This window comes from Oncorhynchus clarkii, chromosome 23, assembly GCF_045791955.1.
Source record: "Oncorhynchus clarkii lewisi isolate Uvic-CL-2024 chromosome 23, UVic_Ocla_1.0, whole genome shotgun sequence".
NCBI lineage: Eukaryota > Metazoa > Chordata > Actinopteri > Salmoniformes > Salmonidae > Oncorhynchus > Oncorhynchus clarkii.
Window position 1 is genome coordinate 46,700,536 of NC_092169.1, and position 13,237 is coordinate 46,713,772.

Below are 13,237 nucleotides of genomic sequence, written 5' to 3' on the forward strand. Positions count from 1 at the left end.
AGCTGATTCTATACCATTTTATAGAGGCCAGTTCATGAATGAAGGTTTACTCATTAAAGCTATATAGCAAGTATCTATGACAAAAACAGGCTGTAAAACAGTGATCACTAAGGTCATTACAGAAAACACCAGACTGATACCTATCAGGATTATTTGTGAGGATAACATCGAGGAGAGTAGCCTTTTCTGGGTGTTTGGTGTCATACCTCAGTATATTCTACCACGCCTAGAAATCTGCTCCTTTTATTTTCTGTTCCCAACGCATTAGACGACCAATTCTTATAGCCTTTAGCTGTATCCTTATCCTACTCCTCCTCTGTTCCTCTGGTGATGTAGAGGTTAATCCAAGCCCTGCAGCCCCCAGCATTACACCTATTCCCCAGGCGCTCTCATTTGTTGACTTCTGTAACCGTAAAAGCTGTGGTTTCATGCATGTTAACATCAGAAGCCTACACCCTAAGATTGTTTCATTCACTGCTTTAGCACACTCCGCCAACTCAGATGTCCTAGCCGAGTCTGAATCCTGGCTTAGGAAGGCCACCAAAAATTCTGACATTTCCATCCCCAACTACAACATTTTCCGCCAAGATAGAACTGCCAAAGGGGGCGAAGTTGCAATCTAATGCAGAGATAGCCTTCAGAGTTCTTTCATACTATCCAGGTCTGTGCCCAAACGGTTTGAGCTTCTACTTTTAAAAATCCACCTTTCCAGAAACAAGTCCCTCACTGTTGCCGCTTGTTATAGACCCACCTCAGCCCCCAGCTGTGCCCTGGACACCATATGGTAAACTCCTCAATGCCATTGAATGAATCCCGGAACAGTCCTGTGGCTTAACGTCCACTTCATCGGACTGATTCCAAATTGAGCGGGTCATTTATACTTCCTTTTTGAGTTTTTGTAAGCAGGAATCAGGAAGATAGAGTTATGGTCAGATTTGCCAAATGGAGGGCGGGAGAGAGCTTTGTATGCATCTGTGTGTGGAGTAGAGGTGATCTAGAGTTGTTATCCCTCTATTTGCACTGGTGACATGCTTGTGGAAATGAGGTAAAAACAGATTTCAGTTTTGCTGCATTAAAATCACTGGCCAGTAGGAGCACCACCTCTTGATGAGTATTTTATTATGTGCTTATGGCCCTACACAGCGCATTGAGTGCTGTCTAAGTGCCAACATTGGTTTGTGGTAGTAAATAGACAGCTTACCGGACTCAGCCATGACTCTGAGAAGCATAGTGTATTACAGTTTTTAATGTCCTGTTGATACTGTAGGATAGTCTCGAATGGAGCTTGTCCAGTTAGACTCCAGCGATTGTACATTCGTCAATAGAACTGAGAGACACCATGGCTCATCAGGGTCTTCTTCAAGTGTTGGGCATTAGGGCCTGGTCCGGGATAATCAATTTGTCTTTCGCCTTCGGCTCATTGAAGAAGAAGTGATCGCCCAAATCAAGGTTAGTGATAGCTTTTCTGACGCTTATAAGCTATTTTCTAAAAAATACACAAAATTCCAGTGGTAAAAAAGCCTGTAAAATGGCTGCCATTCCCTCCGGCGCCATTTTAGAACTTCTTGAAAATTGACTTATTCACTATTGATCATGGGCTGGTACATGGTTCCTAATAGATCATTATAGTGTGTGTGTGTGTGTGCGTGTGCGTGTGCGTGTGTGTGTCTGTGTGTGTGCATGTGTGTTTGTGTCTTTTAAATGGGGAGCTCATTTGAAGCAGAGGGAGGGATGTTAGCTGTCAGAGTACTTAGGGTTACTGAGTACGTAATGGAAAAATCACTCCACAAGATTAACTCGAAACACAGGAAATGCTCTCAATTGAGCCTGATTGCTGTATGTGTGTGTGAGCGTGTGTGCGCGTGTGTGGATGATACAACCTTTTTTCGATGTATGCGAGCGTGTGTGTGATATAACAAATATATACATTTTTTTAACTCTGTTTATTCAGTTTTACACACACACACACAGACAAGACAACACAAAGCAATATAAATAATATACTCAACTAGAAAAAAAAAAGAAAAAAATACAACTAAAAAAATAGCTTTAAAGATACCATACTTTAGACAAGTTAAACACACCAGGCAGAAGGCTACAGAGGATAAAGGGAAATCTATAGTACAGGGACAGAGCAAACACCTCACCATTGTTCCTGTAAACAGTCAAGGGATAAGGGTGGAGAAATGCAACCACTCACAGACAGTCATGGCCACAGACCGACCATCCACTCGACCAAAAATAAAGTTTACAATGCTTTAAAATAACAAAATAGAATGATTATTCATGTAGGCGTGAACAAAATGTCAAAATAACTGGGAAAAACAAGCTCACACTTCAGTCTCTGCCCGGGCAAGATGAACAAGGCATCCGCGGGTCACAATCAATAAGCACATGGACCTTAATGCCCCCCCAGCAAAAACACAGAGAGAAGCTTCTCCAACTCTTAAGTCACAGGGGGGTCAAATACAGACTTATTTTAGTTTTAATTGGAATGCCATCAGAGGATGGACTGTTTAAAGTAAGACAGGAATGAAGCCCAAGCCTCATTAAACAGTTTGGGGTTCCCATGTGAATATAATTAAACATTTTCTAGTTTCAGAGAGCACAACACATCTCTCACCCAATATTTATAAGATGGGGGAGCTGCCATCTTCCAGTTCTGTAGTATTAGCCGTCTAGCTAAAAGAGTTGTATAAGCAACAGTGTCCGACTGGATTCTTGATAGGGGAGACGGATCTATAACCGTGTCATATATATCAGAGAAACATTTAAATATTAATTCCCAGAAACCTGACAGTTTATGACAGCCCTAAAGCATATGCAACAGTGTGGCTGGTTCCATTTTACATCTGACACAGGTAGGATCAAAATCAGAGAATATTCTTCCAAGTTTGGCCCCCGACCAGTGGATACTGTGAACCACCTTGAATTGAATGAGGCTGTGTCTAGTGCTAAAAGAGGACGAATGCACCCTGTGCAGCACAGATTCCCAGGCGTCTTCCCCAAGTTCCTCCCCCAAATCCTTTTCCCATCGAGTCTTTAAAGGCACCAAAGAAGGGTTCTGTAAGTCATGAATGATTGCATATACATCTGAAATTGCGCCCCTAGGAAGCTTGTTCAACTCCAAGATGCTCTCTATAGCTGTATTCGCAGGCCTATGGGGGAAATCCAGGTGTGTTAGCTCTGACAAAGTTTCTAGTCTGGAGATAGCGGAAAAAGTGGGATTGGGGAGATTGAACTTTTCCTGCAGCTGAGAAAAAGAGGCAAATGTATCATCAAAGAATAATTGGGCGATATAACATATTTTCAATGTTGCCAACATCCTGAGGAAAGGTCCTGACAGTGGTGATAGTAACTCATGTTTATTTATCATATACACAGGAGGCTGTTGAAGGGAGGACAGCACACAATAATTGCTGGAATTAAGTGAATGGATGGGTGCCAAACACAATTAAGGTTCCACCAGCCACCTGTGGTACACTACTATGATAAAATTCTGGTTTTTAATATCAGTTTTGATCTGTTTTGCAAGCAATAATCTCAGTTGGAGTTTGTTTGTTTGAAGCGTTCTTGAACCCAAGTTTCTTGTTGTAGTTTTAATGTCAGCTTGTATTCTACTTAATTTGTCTCATGCATGTTTTAATTCATCATTACAGTGTTTCACCCCTCATTTATGTAAGCAGCGGTGGAAAGTTAGCCAAAGAATAACTTTGCTCCATTATTTTATTTTCTCGATACTTAATAATATCGGATTTTAGTCATTTAAGTTTACATTAAAAACATTTTACCATCCCAAATGTTTTTGAACCTTAAATTATACACTGAGTGTACAAAATGTAAAGAACACCTTCCTAATATTGAGTTATTTTTTTGCCCTCAGAACAGTCTCAATTAATCAGGGCATGGACTTTACAAGGTGTCGAAAGCATTCCACATGTATGCTGGCCCATGTTGACCCCAATGTTTCCCACGGTTGTGTCAAGTTGGGTGGATGTCCTTTGGGTGGTGGACCATTCTTGATACACAGGAAACTGTTGAGTGGGAAAAGCCCAGCAGCATTGCAGTTCTTGACAGAAACCTGGCGCCTACTACCATACTCTGTCCCAAAGGCCTTCCCTCTAGGGAAAAATGGGTTGTGCAAGGAATTAAAGAGAGATCCAAGAGCCAGAACGTTGATACAACTATCAACATGGTAGCATGACTGCTTCTACGTGCAAAACATTAAGCCAGTTCCACTCAGTTGGTAGAGCATGGCACTTGCAACATCAGGATTGTGGGTTTGATTACCACTAAGGCCACCCATCTGAAAATGTATAAACAAACTACTGTAAGTCGCTTTAGATAAAAGAGTCTGCAACATGGCATATTATCTATTACATTATTCAACAATGACAACAACAAATCCAGTTAAAGCCGCAACACCTAGGTTATCGAAGTATAACCGTCACAGGGTATACTCAATAAACTTCTTAAAATATCATTCCATTAGCGCTCTTGAGCACCTGCTGCTACACATGGAGAGGCCACTGATGCACAGTGCTGTGCAATCAAATCATTGATCATCGTCATCATCAATTGTGCAGACTACATCAAAATGCTCATTTTAAACTTCCTGGGTTATTGGGTTGTATACATCTTTCTTGCCGCAGATAAATGAACCCCAACTAAAATACATTGAAATAGTTTTAATGGTTAGCTTGACCTTAAAGCTATACATGCCTTTGTACTAAAATGTCAATTGAACACCATGTCCACTAGACATTAGGAATCAGTGGGTGCAGAGTACAGTACAGTATCTTGCAGAAACATCGTTTTTTTAAAGGATTTTACAACATACTTTAGTCTCATCTAGTAAGGAGAGAGAAAGAGAGGAATAGAGAGAGAGAGAGGGAGAGAAAGAGAGAGAGGATTATCCACCTGTTCACCCCTATGGAGGGAGTTCATCCAAGTATTCTAGCATGCTTAGTACCAAACACTTTTTGAAATTATTGCAATGTGCAGTAGATACCAGATGTTATAACATCAGGCCATAGTTGAGATGCCATGTTCATACATAGCACCTTGGCAGGAAAGTCTATAGCGATATTACCTGTACAAAATCAACTTTTTATGGGAATGACGGAACCCAACTCAACCTACCACATGTCACTCCCATGGGACATTGGATATTGTGGATATGCCTTCTGTAGGCCTCTAAAACAGAACAGTTGTATAACAGCCAAATTTGCACGCACAGGCGTGCACACACAAATACCCCCCCCCCCCCCCCCCCCCCCCCCCACACACACACACACACCCTCCCATTTCGGGAGGCTGTTTTCGTGAAAACACCTTGGGCTGAATGGCATCTGAAAAGATGTTGACATATTTTCAGCAATCAACCATCAAACCCTGACCCGACTGGTTTCATGCTTCTCCCTGGCATCTTTCATCAGAGACCTCTTATCTTCCCTTCTGTTCCTCCCCTCCCACCATGTCCAACAGCACCCTCCATCCCTCGCTTGCTCCCCGTGATAAAGGCGAGAAGCGATGAAGAGACACACGACTGTGTGTCTGTGGAACAGCTCTTCAACTTTGCACCCCCTATCACCCCTATCTATCTATCTATCTATCTATCTATCTATCTATCTATCTATCTATCTGTGTGTGTGTGTGTGTGTGTGTGTGTGTGTGTGTGTGTGTGTGTGTGTGTGTGTGTGTGTGTGTGTGTGTGTGTGTGTATACTGTATGTGTATGTCAACAGTAGCCTCCGTATTTCCGATAGCTCCTCACAGTGCTCTTGGCCTCCATACTGGGAAAGTCCTATGCCATTGTTTCTGTTCACTGAGTAAAACACTGAGAGAATATTTGGCATTGTGTCTGTTCACTGAGTAAAACACTGAGAGAATATTTGGCATTGTGTCTGTTCACTGAGTAAAACACTGAGAGAATATTTGGCATTGTGTCTGTTCACTGAGTAAAACACTGAGAGAATATTTGGCATTGTTTCTGTTCACTGAGTAAGAACACTGAGAGAATATTTGGCATTGTGTCTGTTCACTGAGTAAAACACTGAGAGAATATTTGGCATTGTGTCTGTTCACTGAGTAAAACACTGAGAGAATATTTGGCATTGTGTCTGTTCACTGAGTAAAACACTGAGAGAATATTTGGCATTGTATCTGTTCACTGAGTAAAACACTGAGAGAATATTTGGCATTGTGTCTGTTCACTGAGTAAAACACTGAGAGAATATTTGGCATTGTGTCTGTTCACTGAGTAAAACACTGAGAGAATATTTGGCATTGTGTCTGTTCACTGAGTAAAACACTGAGAGAATATTTGGCATTGTGTCTGTTCACTGAGTAAAACACTGAGAGAATATTTGGCATTGTGTCTGTTCACTGAGTAAAACACTGAGAGAATATTTGGCATTGTTTCTGTTCACTGAGTAAGAACACTGAGAGAATATTTGGCATTGTGTCTGTTCACTGAGTAAAACACTGAGAGAATATTTGGCATTGTGTCTGTTCACTGAGTAAGAACACTGAGAGAATATTTGGCATTGTGTCTGTTCACTGAGTAAGAACACTGTGTAACGATCAAACAGTGGTGGAGTAAGGTGAGGACCAAAGCGCAGCGTGGTAAGTGTTCATATTTTTAATAAAGTAACTGAAAACTGAACAAAAAAATAAATGACAAACAAACAGTCCCGTAAGGTGAATGGAAAAAACACTAAACAGGAAATAATCACCCACAAAACACAGGTGGGAAAAGGCTACCTAAGTATGATTCTCAATCAGAGACAACAAACGACACCTGCCTCTGATTGAGAACCATACCATACCAGGCCAAACACAAAACCACAACATAGAAAAAAGAACATAGACTACCCACCCCAACTCACGCCCTGACCAAACTAAAACAAAGACATAATAAAGGAACTAAGGCCAGAACGTGACACACTGAGATTATATTTGACATTGTGTCTGTTCACTGAGTAAAAGCACTGAGTTTCCATGTCCTTTTCAATAGACTTTCTCTTACTCTTTACCCAATATATTGATGTCACAGTGATTACTTATCTTACCTGTGATCTATATTATATTCATGTTGATAGATGCTTTATATACATCACTGTAAATGTGTCCATTTCTATGCTTGTATTGGTCTGAACGAAATGTGGGATCATTATACTGTGCTTCCTCTCTCTTTCTCTCTTCTAGTATAGAATGTCATGTCAACCACATTCTTTATGTAGATCTCTCTCTCTCTCCCTCCTTCTCTCTATATCTCCGCTTTCTTTCTCTCTCTCCCTCCTCTCTGTATCTCCTCTCTCTTTCTGTCTCTCTCCCTCCTTCTCTCTCCATCTCCTCTCTCTTTCTGTCTCTCTCCATCTCTCTCTTTCTGTCTCTCTCCCTCCTCTCTGTATCTTCTCTCTCTTTCTGTCTCTCCTCATGATCTTTCTCTCTCTCCTCTCCCTCTGACCTCTGTAACTACTCCCCTCTACCCCTAGGCCCTCACGTTGTCTCTTTGTCTCTGTCTCTCTCTCCCTCCTCTCTCTATCTTCTCTCTCTTTCTGTCTCTCCTCATGATCTTTCTCTCTCTCCTCTCCCTCTGACCTCTGTAACTGCTCCCCTCTTACCCCTAGGCCCTCATGTTGTCTCTTTGTCTCTGTCTCTCCAGAGATCTGAAACTGGATAACATTCTGCTGGATGCACAAGGCCACTGTAAACTGGCTGACTTTGGCATGTGTAAGGAGGGGATCCTCAATGGAGTCACCACCACCACCTTCTGTGGGACCCCAGACTACATCGCTCCGGAGGTAACCCACACTTATCCGGAGCAGTCTGACAGTACTCAACCACCCATTCATCTGGGAAAGTACTCAATCACCCATTCATCTGGGACAGTCCTACATTACTCAACCACCCATTAATCTGGTAAAGTCTGAGAGTACTCAACCATCCATTAATCTGGGACAGTCTGACAGTACTCAACTACCCATTCATCTGGGACATTCTGACAGTACTCAACTACACATGAATCTGGGACAGTCTGACAGTACTCAAACACCCATTAATCTGGGACAGTCTGACAGTACTCAAACACCCATTAATCTGGTAAAGTCTGAGAGAACTCAACCATCCATTAATCTGGTAAAGTCTGAGAGTACTCAACCATCCATTAATCTGGGAAATTCTGACAGTACTCAACTACCCATTAATCTGGGACAGTCGGACAGTACTCAACTACACATGAATCTGGGACAGTCTGACAGTACTCAAACACCCATTAATCTGGGACAGTCTGACAGTACTCAAACACCCAATAAACTGGGACATTCTGACAGTACTCAACCACCCATTCATCTGGGACAGTTTTACAGTACTCAACCACTCATTCATCTGGGACAGTTTTACAGTACTCAACTACACATTAATCTGGGACAGCCTGACAGTACTCAACAACCCATTAATCTGGGACAGTCTGACAATACTCATCCATCCATTAATCTGGGACAGTCTGACAGTACCTAACCACCCATTCATCTGGGACAGTCTGACAATACTCATCCATCCATTAATCTGGGACAGTCTGACAGTACTCAGCCACCCATTAATCTGGGACAGTCTGACAGTACCTAACCACCCATTCATCTGGGACAGTCTGACAGTACTCAACCACCCATTCATCTGGGACAGTCTGACATTACTCAACCACCCATTAATTTGGGACAGTCTGACAGTACCTAACCACCCATTCATCTGGGACAGTCTGACAGTACTCAACCACCCATTCATCTGGGACAGCCTGACATTACTCAACCACCCATTAATTTGGGACAGTCTGACAGTACCTAACCACCCATTCATCTAGGACAGTCTGACAGTACTCAACCACCCATTCATCTGGGACAGTCTGACAGTACCCACCCACCCTTTTATCTGTGACAGTATGACAGTACCTAACCACCCATTCATCTGGGACAGTCTGACAGTACTCAACCACCCATTCATCTGAGACAGTCTGACAGTACCCACCCACCCTTTTATCTGAGTCTGACAGTATTGTATTATTATCATGTACTGTACTCTTTCTATACCCTCTACTCTGCCCTCTCCCTCACTCTTTCATCCACCCATGTTTTACATTTAAAAATAAATACAACATTTGTCTTAAAAATAAAATCCACTCACTCACTCACTATCACCCACATAATCCATCAATTAAACTCATGTACTCATTTCTTCCACTCATTCTCTCACTATATCATCCCATTTAATATTATGTTCCCCTTTACTACCATATTGATCCTGTCGTAGTGTAGATGGTGTTAGTGTTTCCTGTCCCCCTGTGTGCTTTAGATCCTACAGAAGCTTGTGTATGAGATGGTGTTACATTGTTTCCTGTCCCCCTATGTGTTTTAGATCCTACAGGAGCTAGAATATGGCCCCTCTGTGGACTGGTGGGCTCTGGGGGTGCTTATGTACGAGATGATGGCTGGCCAGCCCCCCTTTGAGGCCGACAATGAGGATGACCTGTTTGAGTCCATTCTCCACGATGATGTCCTCTACCCAGTGTGGCTAAGCAAGGAGGCAGTCTCCATCCTCAAAGCGGTCAGTGACCTACAGAATGACCTACCTGTTCTAATCTGCCTGTATCTCTAACTATCCCTCTTTACTCTCCTCTTTTTCCCCTTCTCCACCTCTTTTTATTTTCTTCATATCTCTTCCTCTCATTTCTCTGCTTCATCTGTTCTGACACCTTATGTCTACACCTCCCTTTCCTCCTCCTCCTCCTCTTCCTTTTCCTCCTCCTCCTCCTCCTCTTCCTCCTCCTACTCCTTGTCATCCTCCTCCTCCTTTTCCTCCTCGTCCTCCTGCTCCTTGTCATCCATTACCCAGCGGTCCCATTACCCAGCGGTCCTACTGGTCACATTACCCAGTGGTCCTAATTGGTCACATTACCCAGCCCAGCAGTCCTGATGGTCACATTACCCAGCGGTCCTACTGGTCATATTACCCAGCCCAGTGGTCCTAATGGTCACGTTACCAAGTGATCCTACTGGTTACATTACCCAGTGGTCCTAATGGTCACATTACCCAGCCCAGTGGTGCTAATCGTCACATTACCCAGCCCAGCTATCCTAATGGTCACATTACCCAGCGATCCTACTGGTCACATTACCCAGCGGTCCCATTACCTTGCGGTCCTACTGGTCACAATACCCAGCCCAGTGGTCCTACTGGTCACATTACCCAGCCCGGTGGTCCTTCTGGTCACATTAACCAGCCCAGTGGTCCTAATGGTCACATTACCCAGCCCAGTGGTCCTAATTGTCACATTACCCAGCCCTGCGGTCCTAATGATCACATTACCCAACCCAGCGGTCCTACTGGTCACATTACCTAGCCCAGTGGTCCTAATGGTCACATTACCCAGCCCATTGGTCCTTCTGGTCACATTAACCAGCCCAGTGGTCCTACTGGTCACATTACCCAGCCCAGTGGTCCTAATGGTCACATTACCCAGCCCAGTGGTCCTAATCGTCACATTACCCAGCGGTCCTACTGGTTACATAACCCAGCCCAGTGGTCCTAATGGTCACATTACCCAGCCCAGTGGTCCTAATGGTCACATTACCCAGCCCAGTGGTCCTAATCGTCACATTACCCGGCGGTCCTACTGGTCACATTACCCAGCCCAGTGGTCCTAATGGTCACGTTACCAAGTGATCCTACTGGTTACATTACCCAGCTATCCTAATGGTCACATTACCAAGCAATCCTACTGGTCACATTACCCAGCGGTCCCATTACCTTGCGGTCCTACTGGTCACAATACCCAGCCCAGTGGTCCTACTGGTCACATTACCCAGCCCAGTGGTCCTTCTGGTCACATTAACCAGCCCAGTGGTCCTAATGGTCACATTACCCAGCCCAGTGGTCCTAATTGTCACATTACCCAGCGGTGCTAATGGTCATATTACCCAGCCCTGCGGTCCTAATCGTCACATTACCCAGCCCAGTGGTCCTAATGGTCACATTACCCAGCCCAGTGGTCCTAATGGTCACGTTACCAAGTGATCCTACTGGTTACATTACCCAGCTATCCTAATGGTCACATTACCAAGCAATCCTACTGGTCACATTACTCAGCGGTCCCATTACCTTGCGGTCCTACTGGTCACAATACCCAGCCCAGTGGTCCTAATGGTCACATTAACCAGCCCTGCGGTCCTAATGGTCACATTACCCAACCCAGCGGTCCTAATGGTCACATTACCAAGCGATCCTACTGGTCACATTCCCCAATCCAGGGGTCCTACTGGTCACATTACCCAGCCCAGTGGTCCTAATGGTCAAATTACCAAGCGATCCTAATGGTCACATTACCCAACCCAGCGGTCCTACTGGTCACATTCCCATATCCAGTGGTCCTAATGGTCACATTACCCAACCCAGCGGTCCTACTGGTCACATTACCCAGACCAGTGGTCCTAATGGTCACATTACCAAGCGATCCTACTGGTCACATTACCCAGCTATCCTAATGGTCACATTAACCAGCCAAGCAGTCCTGATGGTCACATGGCATATTCCAGCGGTCCTAATGTTCACATTACCCAGCTATCCTAATGGTCACATTACTAAGCGATCCTACTGGTCACATTACCCAGCGGTCCCATTACCTTGCGGTCCTACTGGTCACAATACCCAGCCCAGTGGATCTACTGGTCACATTACCCAGCCCAGTGGTCCTTCTGGTCACATTAACCAGCCCAGTGGTCCTAATGGTCACATTACCCAGCGGTGCTAATGGTCATATTACCCAGCCCTGCGGTCCTAATGGTCACATTACCCAACCCAGCGGTCCTACTGGTCACATTACCCAGCCCAGTGGTCCTAATGGTCACATTACCCAGCCCAGTGGTCCTTCTGGTCACATTAACCAGCCCAGTGGTCCTACTGGTCACATTACCCAGCCCAGTGGTCCTAATGGTCACATTACCCAGCCCAGTGGTCCTAATCGTCACATTACCCAGCGGTCCTAATGGTCATATTACCCAGCCCTGCGGTCCTAATGGTCACATTACCCAGCGGTCCTAATGGTCACATTACCCAGCTATCCTAATCGTCACATTACCCAGCCCAGCAGTCCTGATGGTCACATTACCCAGCGGTCCTACTGGTCACATTACCCAGCCCAGTGGTCCTAATGGTCATGTTACCAAGTGATCCTACTGGTTACATTACCCAGCTATCCTAATGGTCACATTACCAAGCGATCCTACTGGTCACATTACCCAGCGGTCCCATTACCTTGCGGTCCTACTGGTCACAATACCCAGCCCAGTGGTCCTACTGGTCACATTAACCAGCCCTGCGGTCCTACTGGTCACATTACCTAGCCCAGTGGTCCTAATGGTCACATTACCAAGCGATCCTACTGGTCACATTCCCCAATCCAGTGGTCCTACTGGTCACATTACTCAGCCCAGTGGTTTTAATGGTCACATTACCAAGCGATCCTAATGGTCACATTACCCAACCCAGCGGTCCTACTGGTCACATTCCCCAATCCAGTGGTCCTAATGGTCACATTACTCAACCCAGCGGTCCTACTGGTCACATTACCCAGACCAGTGGTCCTAATGGTCACATTACCAAGCGATCCTACTGGTCACATTACCCAGCTATCCTAATGGTCACATTAACCAGCCCAGCAGTCCTGATGGTCACATGGCATATTCCAGCGGTCCTAATGGTCACATTACCCATCGGTCCTAATGGTCACATTACCCAGCCCAGCAGTCCTAATGGTCACATTACCCAGCCCAGCGGTCCTAATGTTCACATTACCCAGTAATGGTCACATTACTCAGCCCAGCGGTCCTAATGGTCACATTACCCAGCCCAGTGGTCCTAATGGTCACATTACCAAGCGATCCTAATGGTCACAGTACCCAGCCCAGCGGTCCTAATGTTCACATTACCCAGCCCAGCGGTCCTAATGGTCACATTACTCAGCCCAGCGGTCCTAATGGTCACATTACCCAGCCCAATGGCCCTACTGGTCACATTCCCCAATCCAGTGGTCCTAATGGTCACATTACCCAGCCCAGCGGTCCTACTGGTCACATTACCCAGCCCAGTGGTCCTAATGGTCATATCTGACCTCTGGATTATCTTAACAATGACCACAGAGCAGACCTCTCTGCACCACTTGACTGTCTCAACCTCTCACTCTT

General features: G+C 44.8%; 1 protein-coding gene across 1 annotated transcript in view; it reads left to right on the forward strand.

Annotated features, from left to right (window-relative positions):
* Positions 1 to 13,237, forward strand: part of LOC139381223 (protein kinase C epsilon type) — a 262,754-nt gene that overhangs the window by 246,526 nt on the left and 2,991 nt on the right. Inside the window, exons 12-13 of the mRNA XM_071124683.1 lie at positions 7,669 to 7,807; positions 9,414 to 9,602. Coding sequence (XP_070980784.1) covers positions 7,669 to 7,807; positions 9,414 to 9,602 — 328 coding nt within the window. The remainder of the gene's footprint in view (positions 1 to 7,668; positions 7,808 to 9,413; positions 9,603 to 13,237) is intronic.